Source organism: Eriocheir sinensis, unplaced genomic scaffold, assembly GCF_024679095.1.
Source record: "Eriocheir sinensis breed Jianghai 21 unplaced genomic scaffold, ASM2467909v1 Scaffold564, whole genome shotgun sequence".
In the NCBI taxonomy this organism is placed as follows: domain Eukaryota; kingdom Metazoa; phylum Arthropoda; class Malacostraca; order Decapoda; family Varunidae; genus Eriocheir; species Eriocheir sinensis.
This window is the reverse complement of record NW_026111903.1, coordinates 7,083-23,850: the sequence shown is the minus strand read 5'-3', so window position 1 is coordinate 23,850 and position 16,768 is coordinate 7,083. Positions and strand designations below refer to the sequence as shown.

At 50.1% G+C, this 16,768-nt stretch overlaps 2 protein-coding genes across 2 annotated transcripts; both read right to left on the bottom strand.

Moving 5' to 3' along the window:
• Positions 1-2,706: 2,706 nt before the first annotated feature.
• Positions 2,707-7,513, bottom strand: LOC126993118 (acanthoscurrin-2-like). Its single transcript, XM_050851974.1, has 4 exons — positions 7,486-7,513; positions 7,029-7,117; positions 3,797-3,834; positions 2,707-3,424 (listed from the first exon to the last, which is right to left on the bottom strand). Exons 2-4 carry the CDS (start codon positions 7,042-7,044, stop codon positions 2,918-2,920), a joined length of 561 nt encoding a protein of 186 aa, XP_050707931.1. The 5' UTR covers positions 7,045-7,117; positions 7,486-7,513; the 3' UTR covers positions 2,707-2,917.
• A 2,019-nt stretch (positions 7,514-9,532) lies between these two features.
• Positions 9,533-10,745, bottom strand: LOC126993120 (acanthoscurrin-2-like). The gene is made up of 2 exons (XM_050851976.1): positions 10,695-10,745; positions 9,533-10,223 (listed from the first exon to the last, which is right to left on the bottom strand). Exons 1-2 carry the CDS (start codon positions 10,695-10,697, stop codon positions 9,744-9,746), a joined length of 483 nt encoding a protein of 160 aa, XP_050707933.1. The 5' UTR covers positions 10,698-10,745; the 3' UTR covers positions 9,533-9,743.
• Positions 10,746-16,768: the final 6,023 nt, after the last annotated feature.

Genomic DNA, 16,768 nt, shown 5'->3' with positions numbered 1-16,768 from the left:
CACTTTTCTTTCCACAGTGCATGTGCACATGTACAGTGTTGTCTGTCTGTAGGTGCTCCTACCATTTTGGTGGTGGTGGTGATGCTCCGAAGAGACGACTGCCGAGCCTCGCCGCCGCCTTGCTACTTATAGTGTCCGCGGCGCGTGACGTCACGGCGCCAAGAGATGAATCAAGGATGCGATGGAGGAAGGAGCCGAGGGGGGAGGCTGTTAGGGGGGAGGGGTGTAGGGCGGGGGGGTGCATGGCTGTGTTTGGGGGTCACGGTGAGCACGAGAACACACACACACACACACACACACACACACACACACACACACACACACACACACACACACACACACACACACACACACTTAGTCCTGAAGGAGGAAACACATCTGATGATAAAATAGCATAGTGAAGTGGGGCAGGGAACAAAAATGTCTGGATATGTTTTTTTTATATATTTATTATTGTGTTTTTATTTATTTAGTATTTTTTTATGAGAGAGAGAGAGAGAGAGAGAGAGAGAGAGAGAGAGAGAGAGAGTATATAAATTAATAACAGAAAATTAATATAGAAAACGAGTTAAATATTTCCTTGTCTGTCATTCCCAAATCTAATAGCGTTCAATTATAGGTAATTTTTTTTCTTTATTTGTTCTCTTGTTCTGACAGTAGCGAACACTTTTCTGCACGAGGGAATGTCTGTGTTGACGCGGCAGAGGCATCACAAACTGCGTCCCGTGAATGCGTTCCCTCAATAGATAAGTGAGTACGCCCAGTGACTGACACCTCTTCTTCTTCTTCACCTTCTTCTTATTTACTTCACTATACTCTTCTTCGTCTTCTTCCTCTTCTTCTCCTTCTGTTTTTTAAGCTCTTTCTTCTTTCTTCTTTTTTTCCTTGTTCATATAAAGTCTCTGGTGCCATGGCCGGTGCTGGTGGGAAGGAAGTTTGTCTTGTTGGGGAGATAAATATAATGTTGAGGAAAAGATATGACCAACTACGTCCCATGGATACATTTTCTTAAAGCCTCGGAAGAAGAAATATAGGACAGAAACAGTGTCATTGAAAATGAGCTAAATATTTCCTTTTCTTCATCTTTCATTTCCATATCTAAGCATTCAGTTATAGGTGGTCATTTTTTTATCTTCCTATGGCAGCGGCGAACACTTGTATGTACTCTCGAAACATTTGTGTCGATGAAAATATATTGCAAATTGTGTCTCGTGAATGCATTCCATCAATACTTTAGTGATCAAACCCATTGACTGTATAAAGGCTTTGATGCGATGGTCGGTTCTCTCTGGGAATGGAGTTTATCTTGCTGAGGGATAAAATCCACTGGCGAGGAAAAGATATTATAAATTACGTCCCATGAATGCTTTCTGTTAATACCGAAGAAATGATTTAACCCATTGGCTGCTTGTGTGAAGGCTCTGAGGCGGGGGTCGGTGCGCTGCTTGATAGTTTTTTGTCCTGCTGAAGAATATAAGACACAGGTTACTTTTCACCTCACTTTTTCAATCCCTGGTGCGTGTATCCCCCCACGCCGCATCCTCAGATACCTTCCTCACGCGTTTGGTGACGGAGACGGGAATGGAACTCTACTCCGAGGATGGAAATAGTCATAAAAACTCAGCCTTCTGCCGGCGGGTAGGCTTGCCGGGGCGGTGTTTCCTCCAAGTCTTGTCTCCTTCAGGTATAGAAGTAATCGTTTCTAGAGCGTTGTTGGCTCTATGGTTGGTCACTTGTCGCTTGCCCCTTCCGCAGACGGCGGTTAGAGGGCCGTGGTCTGTATGACACTAGATGCAGGGTGTGGTCACAATTAACGTTCTGCAGCGAGGGGCCGAACACACTGCCTTGGTGGACATTGGCGTTGGCGAAGAGAAGGATGCATTCGTGTGTCATTCAGTGTGTTCTTATATATTTCTACCATTAGGAACAACAGTAAGCCTATCTTTTTAGTTTATATTGGTACAGGTTCCGTAAAGATATGAGAGAATACAATGCACTGAGATAATATTCATAGTCATAGTTAAAGTCATGGTCCACCACCACCACCACCACCACCACCACCATCGGCATGGGTTCTTACCGTTGGGGGAAAAAATTAAGACACATTATTAAAGAGATTGATACTTCTCGCCCAAGATTTTGTTTTCCTCGGTCTGTCGGTAACGGGCTTTGTCAGTCTTTTCCTTCTATATGCAGGCACGCCACGCCTGGTACCCACGTCCGCTACCACTGTGGGCATTGGTGGCCGGCGGCAGGTCGATGGTTGCCCTGGAGAATACTTTTTTTTTAATTGTGACGTACCTAACAATGTGCTGTTGTCGCTGGCGGATATTTATGACACCTTTTTGGTCGCTGAATTCCTGCCGGCCCTCTGTCGATCCCTTTGACGGAAGCTGCAGGGGTGGGGATGGGGATGTTTGTAGAGGTGTGGGGGTTATAGGGCTTGGCGGTGATGTTTTTGTATTGGACTCAGGAGTTTTGATTCTGCTTGATGAGTCCTTAGGAGTGGAGGTGCTCTGGGGTGCTGGGGCTGTTGGGTGAGAGGGATTGGGGGATGGGGTTGTTGGGGTATACGTTTTGGGGTTGATGTGATGGAATGTGACGTTGTGTGAGGTGGTGACCTGATCGACATGATGTTGATTTTTGTTTCCCTGCCTGAGAAAACATTGGCGAGAGGTTTGACTCTTAGGAGGAAAGAAGTAAAGATTTGTTTTTGTTTTGTTGTATAATTTATTGTCTGGTTCGCTGAAGTGAAGAAAATGAGATGAGGAGGAGGAGGTGTGAGGGGCGAGGAGGGGCAGGAATGCTCCGTTCCTCTCCTCAGTTCGTACATGCACACACGTAAACGCACACAGGCGTACAAGACTGCGTATGTGCACACGATGAGGCGTCGCAGCGAAGAGGCATAAGGGAAGACTTATTTGCCGTAGCCGCCGCCATGTCCGCCGCCACCGAATCCGCCGCCGCCGAAGCCGCCGCCGCCATGGCCGCCGCCGAAACCTCCCTTGCCGCCGCCGAAACCACCGCCGCCGAAGCCGCCGCCGCCATGGCCGCCGCCGAAACCTCCCTTGCCGCCGCCGAAACCACCGCCGCCGATGCCGCCGCCGCCGAATCCACCGCCACCATAACTTCTTCCACCGCCGAATCCGCCGCCGCCAAATCCACCCTTGCCGCCTCCAAAACCGCCGCCGCCAAAGCCGCCCTTTCCTCCGCCAAATCCGCCGCCGCCGAAGCCGCCGCCGCCAAAGCCGCCCTTTCCTCCGCCAAATCCGCCGCCGCCAAAACCGCCCTTTCCTCCGCCAAATCCGCCGCCGCCGCGGCCGAAGCCACCTCCTCCGCCACCACGGCCATAGCCGCCGCCGGCGCTGACGCAGGCCACGCCGAGGAGCAGGGCGAGGGACAGGATGGCGACAGAGTGTTTCAGCTGCAACGACAAACACACACGGCGTTAGTACTGACACACGGGAACAACAACAATATTAGGAACAACAGTATGAGCATTAACGCTAATAACAATAGCCATACAATAACAGAGTCATGTTTTCATGCATGGCCTCTCGTCCCCCTGACGGTGAGCAGCTCAGGCCTGGAGGCTCGCCCTAATACCTGAGCATGCACAAGAGTGCCTCTGTCATGTTACTACTCAACGCCTGCTGCATGTGTACAGTGTTACATGACTGTGCTTCTACCATGGTGGTGGTGTCATACTCAATACTGCACAACTTATTACTGTGCACTTCTCTTTCCACAGTGCATGTGCACATGTACAGTGTTGTCTGTCTGTAGGTGCTCCTACCATTTTGGTGGTGGTGGTGATGCTCCGAAGAGACGACTGCCGAGCCTCGCCGCCGCCTTGCTACTTATAGTGTCCGCGGCGCGTGACGTCACGGCGCCAAGAGATGAATCAAGGATTCGATGGAGGAAGGAGCCGAGGGGGGAGGCTGTTAGGGGGAGGGGTGTAGGGCGCGGGGGGGGGGGGGGGGCATGGCTGTATTTGGGGGTCACGGTTAGCCCGAGAACAACCACACACACCCACACACACACACACACACACACACACACACACACACACACGCACACACACACACACACACACACACACACACACACACACACACACACACACACACACACACTTAGTCCTGAAGGAGGAAACACATTCGATGAAAAAATAGCTTAGTGAAGTGGGGCAGGGAACAACAATGACTGGACATGTTTTTTTTCTATAATTATTATTGTGTATTTATTTATTTAGTATTATTTATGAGAGAGAGAGAGAGAGAGAGAGAGAGAGAGAGAGAGAGAGAGAGAGAGAGAGAGAGAGAGAGAGAGAGAGAGAGAGAGAGAAACCAAACAACAAGCTGGCACGCGAGAGAGAGAGAGAGAGAGAGAGAGAGAGTAACTTAATAACAGAAAATTGATATAGAAAACGAGTTAAATATTTCCTTGTCTGTCATTCCCAAATCTAATAGCGTTCAATTATAGGTATTTTTTTTCTTTATTTGTTCTCTTGTTCTGACAGTAGCGAACACTTTTCTGCACGAGGGAATGTCTGTGTTGACGCGGCAGAGGCATCACAAACTGCGTCCCGTGAATGCGTTCCCTCAATAGATAAGTGAGTAAGCCCAGTGACTGACACCTCTTCATCTTCTTCTTATTTACTTCACTATACTCTTCTTCGTCTTCTTCCTCTTCTTCTCCTTCTGTTTTTTAACTTCTTTCTTCTTTCTTCTTTTCTTTTTTTTCCTTGACTCTCGAAACATTTGTGTCGACGAAAATATATTGCAAATTGTGTCTCGTGAATGCATTCCATCAATACCTTAATGATCAAACCCACTGACTGTATAAAGGCCTTGATGCGATGGCCGGTGCCCGGCGGGAAGGAAGTTTGTCTTGCTGAGGAAAAGATATTAGGAGCTACGCCCCATGAATGCGTTCCTTTAAAAGCTGATAAGTGAGTGAAGCCAATAACTGTATAAAGGCTTTGATGCGATGGCCGGTTCTCTCTGGGAATGGAGTTTATCTTGCTGAGGGATAAAATGTATTGGCGAGGAAAAGATATTATAAATTACGTCCCATGAATGCTTCCTGTTAATACCGAAGAAATGATTTAACCCATTGGCTGCATATGTGAAGGCTCTGAGGCGGGGGTCGGTGCGCTGCTTGATAGTTTTTTGTCCTGCTGAAGAATATAAGACACAGGTTACTTTTCACCTCACTTTTTCAATCCCTGGTGCGTGTATCCCCCCACGCCGCATCCTCAGATACCTTCCTCACGCGTTTGGTGACGGAGACGGGAATGGAACTCTACTCCGAGGATGGAAATAGTCATAAAAACTCAGCCTTCTGCCGTCGGGTAGGATTGCCGGGGCGGTGTTTCCTCCAAGTGTTGTCTCCTTCAGGTATAGAAGTAATCGTTTCTAGAGCGTTGTTAGCTCTATGGTTGGTCACTTGTCGCTTACCCCTTCCGCAGACGGCGGTTAGAGGGCCGTGGTCTGTATGACACTAGATGCAGGGTGTGGTCACAATTAACGTTCTGCAGCGAGGGGCCGAACACACTGCCTTGGTGGACATTGGCGTTGGCGAAGAGAAGGATGCATTCGTGTGTCATTCAGTGTGTTCTTATATATTTCTGCCATTAGGAACGACAGTAAGCCTTTCTTTTTAGTTTATATTGGTACAGGTTCCGTAAAGATATGAGAGAATACAATGCATTGAGATAATATTCATAGTCATAGTTAAAGTCATGGTCCACCACTACCACCACCACCACCACCACCACCACCATCGGCATGGGTTCTTACCGTTGGGGGAAAAAAATAAGACACATTATTAAAAGGATTGATACTTCTCGCCCAAGATTTTGTTTTCCTCGGTCTGTCGGTAACGGGCTTTGCCAGTCTTTTCCTTCTATATGCAAGCACGCCACGCCTGGTACCCACGTCCGCTACCACTGTGGGCACTGGTGGCCGGCGGCAGGTCGATGGTTGCCCTGGAGAATACTTTTTTTTAATTGTGACGTACCTAACAATGTGCTGTTGTCGCTGGCGGATATTTATGACACCTTTTTGGTCGCTGAATTCCTGCAGGCCCTCTGTCGATCCCTTTGACGGAAGCTGCAGGGGTGGGGATGGGGATGTTTGTAGAGGTGTGGGGGTTATAGGGCCTGGCGGTGATGTTTTTGTATTGGACTCAGGAGTTTTGATTCTGCTTGATGAGTCCTTAGGAGTGGAGGTGCTGTGGGGTGCTGGGGCTGTTGGGTGAGAGGGATTGGGGGATGGGGTTGTTGGGGTATGCGTTTTGGGGTTGATGTGATGGGATGTGACGTTGTGTGAGGTGGTGACCTGATCGACATGATGTTGATTTTTGTTTCCCTGCCTGAGTAAACATTGGCGAGAGGTTTGACTCTTAGGAGGAAAGAAGTAAAGATTTGTTTTTGTTTTGTTGTATAATTTATTGTCTGGTTCGCTGAAGTGAAGAAAATGAGATGAGGAGGAGGAGGTGTGAGGGGCGAGGAGGGGCAGGAATGCTCCGTTCCTCTCCTCAGTTCGTACACGCACACACAGGCGTACACGACTGCGTATGTGCACACGATGAGGCGTCGCAGCGAAGAGGCATAAGGGAAGACTTATTTGCCGTAGCCGCCGCCATGTCCGCCGCCGCCGAATCCGCCGCCGCCGAAGCCGCCGCCGCCGAAACCTCCCTTGCCGCCGCCGAAACCACCGCCGCCGAAGCCGCCGCCGCCATGGCCGCCGCCGAAACCTCCCTTGCCGCCGCCGAAACCACCGCCGCCGATGCCGCCGCCGCCGAATCCACCGCCACCATAACTTCTTCCACCGCCGAATCCGCCGCCGCCAAATCCACCCTTGCCGCCTCCAAAACCGCCGCCGCCAAAGCCGCCCTTTCCTCCGCCAAATCCGCCGCCGCCGAAGCCGCCGCCGCCAAAGCCGCCCTTTCCTCCACCAAATCCGCCGCCGCCAAAACCGCCCTTTCCTCCAAATCCGCCGCCGCGGCCGAAGCCACCTCCTCCGCCACCACGGCCATAGCCGCCGCCGGCGCTGACGCAGGCCACGCCGAGGAGCAGGGCGAGGGACAGGATGGCGACAGAGTGTTTCAGCTGCAACGACAAACACACACGGCGTTAGTACTGACACACGGGAACAACAACAATATCAGCAACAACAGTATGAGCATTAACGCTAACAACAATAGCCATACAACAACAGAGTCATGTTTTCATGGCCTCTCGTCCCCCTGACGGTGAGCAGCTCAGGCCTGGAGGCTCGCCCTAATACCTGAGCATGCACAAGAGTGCCTCTGTCATGTTACTACTCAACGCCTGCTGCATGTGTACAGTGTTACATGACTGTGCTTCTACCATGGTGGTGGTGTCATACTCAATACTGCACAACTTATTACTGTGCACTTCTCTTTCCACAGTGCATGTGCACATGTACAGTGTTGTCTGTCTGTAGGTGCTCCTACCATTTTGGTGGTGGTGGTGATGCTCCGAAGAGACGACTGCCGAGCCTCGCCGCCGCCTTGCTACTTATAGTGTCCGCGGCGCGTGACGTCACGGCGCCAAGAGATGAATCAAGGATGCGATGGAGGAAGGAGCCGAGGGGGGAGGCTGTTAGGGGGAGGGGTGTAGGGCGCGGGGGGGGGGGGTGCATGGCTGTATTTGGGGGTCACGGTGGGCACGAGAACACACACACACACACACACACACACACACACACACACACACACACACACACACACACACACACACACACACACACACACTTAGTCCTGAAGGAGGAAACACATTCGATGAAAAAATAGCTTAGTGAAGTGGGGCAGGGAACAACAATGACTGGACATGTTTTTTTTCTATAATTATTATTGTGTATTTATTTATTTAGTATTATTTATGAGAGAGAGAGAGAGAGAGAGAGAGAGAGAGAGAGAGAGAGAGAGAGAGAGAGAGAGAGAGAGTAAATTAATAACAGAAAATTAATATAGAAAACGAGTTAAATATTTCCTTGTCTGTCATTCCCAAATCTAATAGCGTTCAATTATAGGTATTTTTTTTCTTTATTTGTTCTCTTGTTCTGACAGTAGCGAACACTTTTCTGCACGAGGGAATGTCTGTGTTGACGCGGCAGAGGCATCACAAACTGCGTCCCGTGAATGCGTTCCCTCAATAGATAAGTGAGTAAGCCCAGTGACTGACACCTCTTCTTCTTCTTCATCTTCTTAGTTACTTCACTATACTCTTCTTCGTCTTCTTCCTCTTCTTCTCCTTCTGTTTTTTAACTTCTTTCTTCTTTCTTCTTTTCTTTTTTTTCCTTGACTCTCGAAACATTTGTGTCGACGAAAATATATTGCAAATTGTGTCTCGTGAATGCATTCCATCAATACCTTAATGATCAAACCCACTGACTGTATAAAGGCCTTGATGCGATGGCCGGTGCCCGGCGGGAAGGAAGTTTGTCTTGGTGAGGAAAAGATATTACGAACTACGCCCCATGAATGCGTTCCTTTAAAAGCTGATAAGTGAGTGAAGCCAATAACTGTATAAAGGCCTTGATGCGATGGCCGGTGCCCGGCGGGAAGGAAGTTTGTCTTGCTGAGGAAAAGATATTAGGAGCTACGCCCCATGAATGCGTTCCTTTAAAAGCTGATAAGTGAGTGAAGCCAATAACTGTATAAAGGCCTTGATGCGATGGCCGGTTCTCTCTGGGAATGGAGTTTATCTTGCTGAGGGATAAAATGTATTGGCGAGGAAAAGATATTATAAATTACGTCCCATGAATGCTTCCTGTTAATACCGAAGAAATGATTTAACCCATTGGCTGCATGTGTGAAGGCTCTGAGGCGGGGGTCGGTGCGCTGCTTGATAGTTTTTTGTCCTGCTGAAGAATATAAGACACAGGTTACTTTTCACCTCACTTTTTCAATCCCTGGTGCGTGTATCCCCCCACGCCGCATCCTCAGATACCTTCCTCACGCGTTTGGTGACGGAGACGGGAATGGAACTCTACTCCGAGGATGGAAATAGTCATAAAAACTCAGCCTTCTGCCGTCGGGTAGGATTGCCGGGGCGGTGTTTCCTCCAAGTCTTGTCTCCTTTAGGTATAGAAGTAATCGTTTCTAGAGCGTTGTTGGCTCTATGGTTGGTCACTTGTCGCTTACCCCTTCCGCAGACGGCGGTTAGAGGGCCGTGGTCTGTATGACACTAGATGCAGGGTGTGGTCACAATTAACGTTCTGCAGCGAGGGGCCGAACACACTGCCTTGGTGGACATTGGCGTTGGCGAAGAGAAGGATGCATTCGTGTGTCATTCAGTGTGTTCTTATATATTTCTACCATTAGGAACAACAGTAAGCCTATCTTTTTAGTTTATATTGGTACAGGTTCCGTAAAGATATGAGAGAATACAATGCATTGAGATAATATTCATAGTCATAGTTAAAGTCATGCTGATTTGTTTCCCTGCCCGAGAAAATATTGGCGAGAGGTTTGACTCTTAGGAGGAAAGAAGTAAAGATTTGTTTTTGTTTTGTTGTATAATTTATTGTCTGGTTCGCTGAAGTGAAGAAAATGAGATGAGGAGGAGGAGGTGTGAGGGGCGAGGAGGGGCAGGAATGCTCCGTTCTTCTCCTCTGTTCGTACACGCACACACGTAAACGCACACAGGCGTACACGACTGCGTGTGTGCGCACGATAAGGCGTCGCAGCGAAGAGGTTGAAGGGAAGACTTATTTGCCGTAGCCGCCGCCATGGCCGCCACCGCCGAAGCCGCCGCCGCCGAAGCCGCCGCCGCCGAAGCCGCCGCCGCCATGGCCGCCGCCGAAACCTCCCTTGCCGCCGCCGAAACCACCGCCGCCGAAGCCGCCGCCGCCATGGCCGCCGCCGAAACCTCCCTTGCCGCCGCCGAAACCACCGCCGCCGAAGCCGCCGCCGCCAAATCCACCCTTGCCGCCTCCAAAACTGCCGCCGCCAAAGCCGCCCTTTCCTCCGCCAAATCCGCCGCCGCCGAAGCCGCCGCCGCCAAAGCCGCCCTTTCCTCCGCCAAATCCGCCGCCGCCAAAGCCGCCCTTTCCACCGCCAAATCCGCCGCCGCCGCCGCCGCGGCCGAAGCCACCTCCTCCGCCGCCGCGGCCATAGCCGCCGCCGGCGCTGACGCAGGCCACGCCGAGGAGCAGGGCGAGGGACAGGAGGGCGAGAGAGTGTTTCAGCTGCAACGACAAACACACACGGCGTTAGTAATGACACACGGGAACAACAACAATATCAGCAACAACAGTATGAGCATTAACGCTAACAACAATAGCCATACAACAACAGAGTCATGTTTTCATGCATGGCCTCTCGTCCCCCTGACGGTGAGCAGCTCAGGCCTGGAGGCTCGCCCTAATACCTGAGCATGCACAAGAGTGCCTCTGTCATGTTACTACTCAACGCCTGCTGCATGTGTACAGTGTTACATGACTGTGCTCCTACCATGGTGGTGGTGTCATACTCAATACAGCACAGCGTGATGCTGTGGACTGCTCATGGGATACTGCTCGTGTACATGTACAGTGTGTGCCTAGCTGTAGGTGTTCCTGCCATGGTGGTGGTGTCATACTCAATACTGCTCAGTGTGTTACTTTTTGCACAATGTTTGGTGCATGTGTACAATGTTGTCTGCCTGTAGGTGCTCCTACCATGGTGGTGGTGATGGTGGTGCTCCGAAGAGACGACTGCCGAGCCTCGCCGCCGCCTCGCTACTTATAGTGTCCGCGGCGCGTGACGTCACAGCGCTAGGAGATGAATCAAGGATGCGATGGAGGAGGAAGCCGAGGCGGGAGGCTGTGAGGGGGGAGGGGGTGTAAGGCGGGGGTGGGGGGTGAATGACAGTGTTTGGGGGTCACGGTGAGCACGAAAACACACACACACACACACACACACACACACACACACACACACACACACACACACACACACACACACACACACACACACACACACACACACACACACACACACATACACACACGGCCCGGTAACTCAGTGGATAGAGCGTCTGTCTCAACCAGAAGGACCGGGGTTCGATTCCCCGGCCGGGTGAAGATAAGTTGGGTTCATCTACATTCATGTGTTGCCCCTTTCACCTAGCAGTGAGTAGGTACCCGACGTCAGGCAAGGTGTGACCTCGTTGTCACGGTGTGTTGAGTGTGAGTGGTCTCAGCCCTACCCAAAGATCGGTACTATGAGCTCTGTGCTCCTCGGTAGGGGAACGGCTGGCTATCTCGAGAGAGATCCGCAGCAAACCAAGAGGTGAATTACACACACACGCACACACACACACACACACACACACACACACACACACACACACACACACACACACACACACACACACACACACACACACACACACACACACAACCCCCCCCGCCCCCACACACACACATTTCATGGCACACCATTCAATATACAAACTCTTCGTTTCTATCTCTTTTTCATCCTTTCAATGGCTTCGAGTGTTGGTGAAAACGTTTAGTCCGTCATCCCGCCCTTGCCCCGTCAGCGGCCAGCTCCTTCCGTCCATCGCTCAGGATTAAGCTGTGGCCCTGAAGAGCTAAATTTGATTCCTCGCCAATTCCTTCCTGTAAGTCCTGCACAAGGATACACGAGGATATTAAGAGACTATAGGAGCCCAGGAAGTTGGTGTGCACATATTTGTTTTCGAGAACAAATTTTTGACCTTATCCTATCTTATTTTTTTCTTTAGCCAGTTTTTTTTTTCTTAGCGGGTTTTTTCTCATTAGATTTTGCCCTTGAGCTGCTTGCTTCCTCTGCTACAGAAAATCAAACGTCTGTCTTTCATTTATATTTTGTTTTCTTCATTTCCAAACATTTCTTCTTCTTCATTTCTCTATATCTCTCTTTCCTCAATATTCTGTCTTCATTTCCTTACGTTTATCTTTCATTTATATTTCTTCTTCTTCGTTTCCAGACATCCTTCTATCATTAATATTTTGTCTTCATTTCTCTATATCTCTTTCCTTAATATTCTGTCTTCATTTCCATACCTTTATCTTTCATTTATATTTCTTCTTCGTTTCCAGACATCTTTCTATCATTTACTTCATTTCCATGCTTTTTTTTTTCATTTATATCTTCAAACCTATTTGCAGTAACTTCCTGACTGCTTAACACCCTCCAATCCTTCTTTGCATGAAATCAATGTCCGTGCCAAGGATTTACATGTGATGGTTGCTGCGTCTGTGTAAATACTGATCGAGGCTGAGAATCGTTATGTATTGTTTTGCCCTTGAAATCCAACACAATGGGCAGTGTTTACTCGATGCAGATTTGATATGTTGCCAAGGACGGACTTTATTACTCACCACGCCCTTCGTTTTTATTGTGGTCACGCTAGAGGCTTAGGAGATAAATATATTCAAATTCGGTAAAGGGAGTGGCAAGGAAGGGCGCACAAATAGAGTGATGGATGAGTGGAGCAGACCTAGGTGACGTGTTTTGAGTCTTATGGCGATATACAACTCATTGCTATACGAATAGATGAATTCTTGCTTAAGGAGATTATATTTGAAGCAAGTTTATAGGGACTGTTGACATATCTCTTATACACTCCTCCTATTTCTGTTGTTATATTCATGTCTTGTATCCTTTCTTTTGGCCACTCTTTTCCTTTTGGCCACTCTGTTCCTTTTGGCCACTCTTTTCCTTTTGGCCACTCTTTTCCTTTTGGCCACTCTTTTCCTTTTGGCCACTCTTTTCCTTTTGGCCACTCATTTATTTTGTCTATAATGGGAGTGGTGAGTAGCGGGCTTCTTTTTCTTTACACTCTTTTTGATGTCCTTGAGTCATCTCCTTCGTTGTAAAAATAAGAAAAAAGGGTGTCGGTTTGTCTCTTGGGCTGGTGAGGTAAATTCGTAACAAAGTATAGATACACTTATTTTGGGTGATAATATTTACTCTTTGATACTTAAACACATCACATCTGTAGACTCTCAAGGGGCATAGGAGTGAGTAGTCGGTATCAGCAGGTTGGTGGCGCTGGCAGATTTCATTTTTACCTATTGAATCAGAACCGCGGCCGACTAATTTGCTTCCATAACGTCCTGGAGATGCGGCCTCTTGCTCCACTTGGCGTCACAGGGTAATGTTTTTTGTCTCAACCCTTCGCTTCCTCCTTCATCTTTATAATGGTGCCGTTAAACCTTGAGAGGATAGCATACACGGTGATGACGATCCTTTTTATTACTTAACCATCGTGTTTCATCTTAAAGGAACAACAACAAACACATCTTTAAATTTTCTTCGCTCATTAACTGTTTATATGTACCGAAAACTATGAGAAGGGAGTATGCAGTGAGGTGATATTCAATAATTTCTTTCATTAATATCGAGGGGAGGCAGCTCAAGCGTAACAAACAAACAAACAAACAAATAAACGAAAAAAAAAAAAAAGCCCGTGAGGTGACATTCAGTAAAGTGACATGCAATAAGGTGGTATTCAAGGTGGCATTCAATAAGGTGGTATTTAAGGTGGCATTCATTAAGGTGGTATTCACTAAACCTATTTCTCCCGCAGGACACGGAGCAGCAAGAGGCGTGGGGCGTAGGCGGGTCGGGGGCCACATGGGGACTGCCGCAAGTACGCCGTCGTGCCGTGGCTTGCCGCAGGGCAGGGCACAGCACGATGGGCCGAACCCCCACTGAGCCTTTGATGTGACCCCCACCCACCGCCTCCACCACCTCCACCACCACCACCACCACCACGGGCCCTCACCGCTGAAGGAAAAGGTAAATAAGACTCCATTTCATAAGGTTGTTGTGTAATTTCTGGGATCTTTTGTTATTGTTTTTTTTTCGTGTATTATGTAGCAAGTTGAGGCTGTCTTGAAGAGCTTCGGTGTTCCTCCCTTTTAGTCTCCCCTTTGTGTTTTTTCTTTCTAGTGAGTTCTCTATGTTATGGTGTTTTTAGCACGTTTTTAATGTTTTTGAGTTTCTATTAGCTTCATTTTATCTCTGTTTTTTTTAGCGACTTTTCATTATATCTGTGTTTTGTAGCGACGTCTTTATGTTTCTGTTTCTCGTGACTTCATTTTATTATGCTGTTTATAGCGACTTCTTTTTATTTCTGTAGCGACTTTTTTTTGTGTGTGTGTGTTTCTCGCGGCTTCTCTTTGTTGCAACACGTCCTCTTGTTAGGCTCATGCTGACTTTCTTCTGACCTCCATGACGCAAGCTGTGAGGTGATGGAATAGTGGGGTGAATGACGGGGCTGTGGGGGTAATGGGGGTTTGTGGTGATGGGGCTGTGTGGTGATGGGGGTTTGGGGTGATGGGGCTGTGGGGGTAATGGGGGTTTGGGGTGATGAGGTTGTGTGGTGATGGGGGTTTGGGGTGATGAGGTTGTGTGGTGATGGGGGTTTGGGGTGATGAGGTTGTGTGGTGATGGGGGTTTGGGGTGATGGGGCCTTGGGATGAGGGGTCTGTGTGGTGACTGGGCTGTTGGGGTGATGAGGTTGTGTGGTGATAGGGCTTTGTGGGTGATGGGGCTGTGTGGTGCTTTGGGGATGATGAGGCTGTGTGGTGATAGGGATTTGGGGGTGATGAGGCTGTGTGGTGATAGTGCTTTGGGGATGATGAGGCTGTGTGGTGATAGGGCTTTGTGGAGTGATGGGGCTGTGTGGTGATGGGGCTGTAATGGGACTAGCGAGATTGGTGGCTAGGCGGTTCAGGAGGAGGGAGAGAAGATAGTGAAGGTTTCGCCTTTGCAGATGCATACCAAACCTCTGCGAGAAGTTTCAGTAAGAGGAGACAAGAAGCAAAGACTTGTTTCTGTTTTGTCGAATAATTTATTGACTTGTTCGCTGCAGTGAAGAAAATGAGATGAGAAGGAGGTAGAGTGAGGGGAGAAGAGGGGCGGGAAGACTCCGTTCCTCTCCTCTGTTCGCACACACGTCAACGCACACAGGCGTGCACGACTGCGTATGTGCACACGATGAGGCGTCGCAGCGAAGAGGTGGAAGGGAAGCCTTACTTGCCGTAGCCGCCGCCATGACCGCCGCCGCCGAAGCCGCCGCCGCCGAAGCCGCCGCCGCCGCCGCCGAAGCCCTTTCCGCCACCGCCGAATCCGCCACCGCCGAAGCCGCCGCCGCCGCCACCGAAACCACCACCGCCATAGCTCCTTCCACCTCCAAAGCTGCCGCCGCTGAAGCCGCCGCCGCTGAAGCCCTTTCCGCCCCCGCCGAAACCGCCGCCGCCGAAGCCCTTTCCGCCACCGCCGAAACCGCCGCCGCCGAAGCCCTTTCCGCCACCGCCGAAGCCGCCGCCGCCGCCGCCGAAGCCGCCGCCGCCGCCGCCGAAACCACCACCGCCATAGCTTCTTCCACCTCCAAAGCTACCGCCGCCAAAGCCGCCCTTTCCACCTCCAAATCCACCGCCGCCATGGCCGCCGCTGATGATGCCGCCGCCGCCGCCAAATCCACCCTTGCCGCCAAAGCCGCCTCCGCCGAAGCCACCACCGCCGCCGCCGAAACCCCCCCCGCCGCCGTAGCTTCTTCCACCTCCGAAACTGCCACCGCTGAAGCCGCCACCGCTGAAGCCGCCGCCGCCGAAGCCACCACCGCCGTGGCCGCCGCCGGCGCTGACGCAGGCCACGCCGAGGAGCATGGCCAGGGACAGGAGGGCGAGAGAGTGTCTCATCTGGAACGACAAAAACAACGTTAGTACTGTCACACAACAATAACAACAGCAGCAGCAGCACTATGAAGATTATTAAGAGTTACAATAAAAATGCAACCAAATTGTGTTTGTATGGTGCGTGTGTCCCCCCCCCCCCTGCAGTGTGTGTTGCTAACAGCACACATATTTGCACAACGGGCGCCTAAGCACACAAGGACACAAAGATTATATCCCCCAGTGCAGGGCGTGTTGCTGTGCGGCGTGCGGCGTACTGCCTGACTACCGCAGCGGCGTGTGTGTACAGTGTGTGCAGGGCTGTGCTAGTACCATGGTGTTTGCTGTGCTCCGAAGAGACTGTCGACTCTCTGCGCCGCCTACCTCTTTATACTGTCCGCGGCGCGTGACGTCACGGCTTCGTGCGGGGCGTAGCGTGTGGCGGGTCAAGGTCACCGGGAGGAAGAGAAGAGGTCTTCTGTGACGGGGGGCGGAGGACGGGGGGGGGAGGGGGCGGCGTGCCGGAGGTCATGGTGCACAGGTCTGACACACACACACACACACACACACACACACACACACACACACACGTACACACATGATTGAAGGAGGAAACAGAGGCGAAAAATTAAAGAAGTGAGTGGTGTAATGAACAACGATGACTCAGCGCGGTTTTGTTTTTCATTATTTATGATATGAGAGAGAGAGAGAGAGAGAGAGAGAGAGAGAGAGAGAGAGAGAGAGAGAGAGAGAGAGAGAGAGAGAGAGAGAGAGAGAGAGAGAGAGAGAGAGAGAGAGAGAGAGAGAGAGAGAGAGAGAGAGAGAGAGAGTACTTAGCGACACAAATATAAATGATTATGACGTTTCACTTTCCTAACACGTTCTTTTATTGTTATTTTCGTTTCTCCCTGAAAAAAAGAAAGCTTAATTTTCAAGGATAACAACAATGAAAATGATACTTCTACTTCAGGGGTAGGCGGTGGCTGAACTGGTAGCGTACTGGGCCCACATTCACCGCGTGATGGACGACGCGGGTTCAAATCCCCACGCTACCACCTCGGATTTTTCAGTCACCGCCGAGT

Excerpts from the sequence above, each read along its gene's own strand:
- LOC126993118 (XM_050851974.1), bottom strand. Across the intron at positions 3,425-3,796 it reads TCACCACCACCACCAAAATG|CTGAAACACTCTGTCGCCAT; the intron begins GTAGGAGCACCT and ends TTGTCGTTGCAG.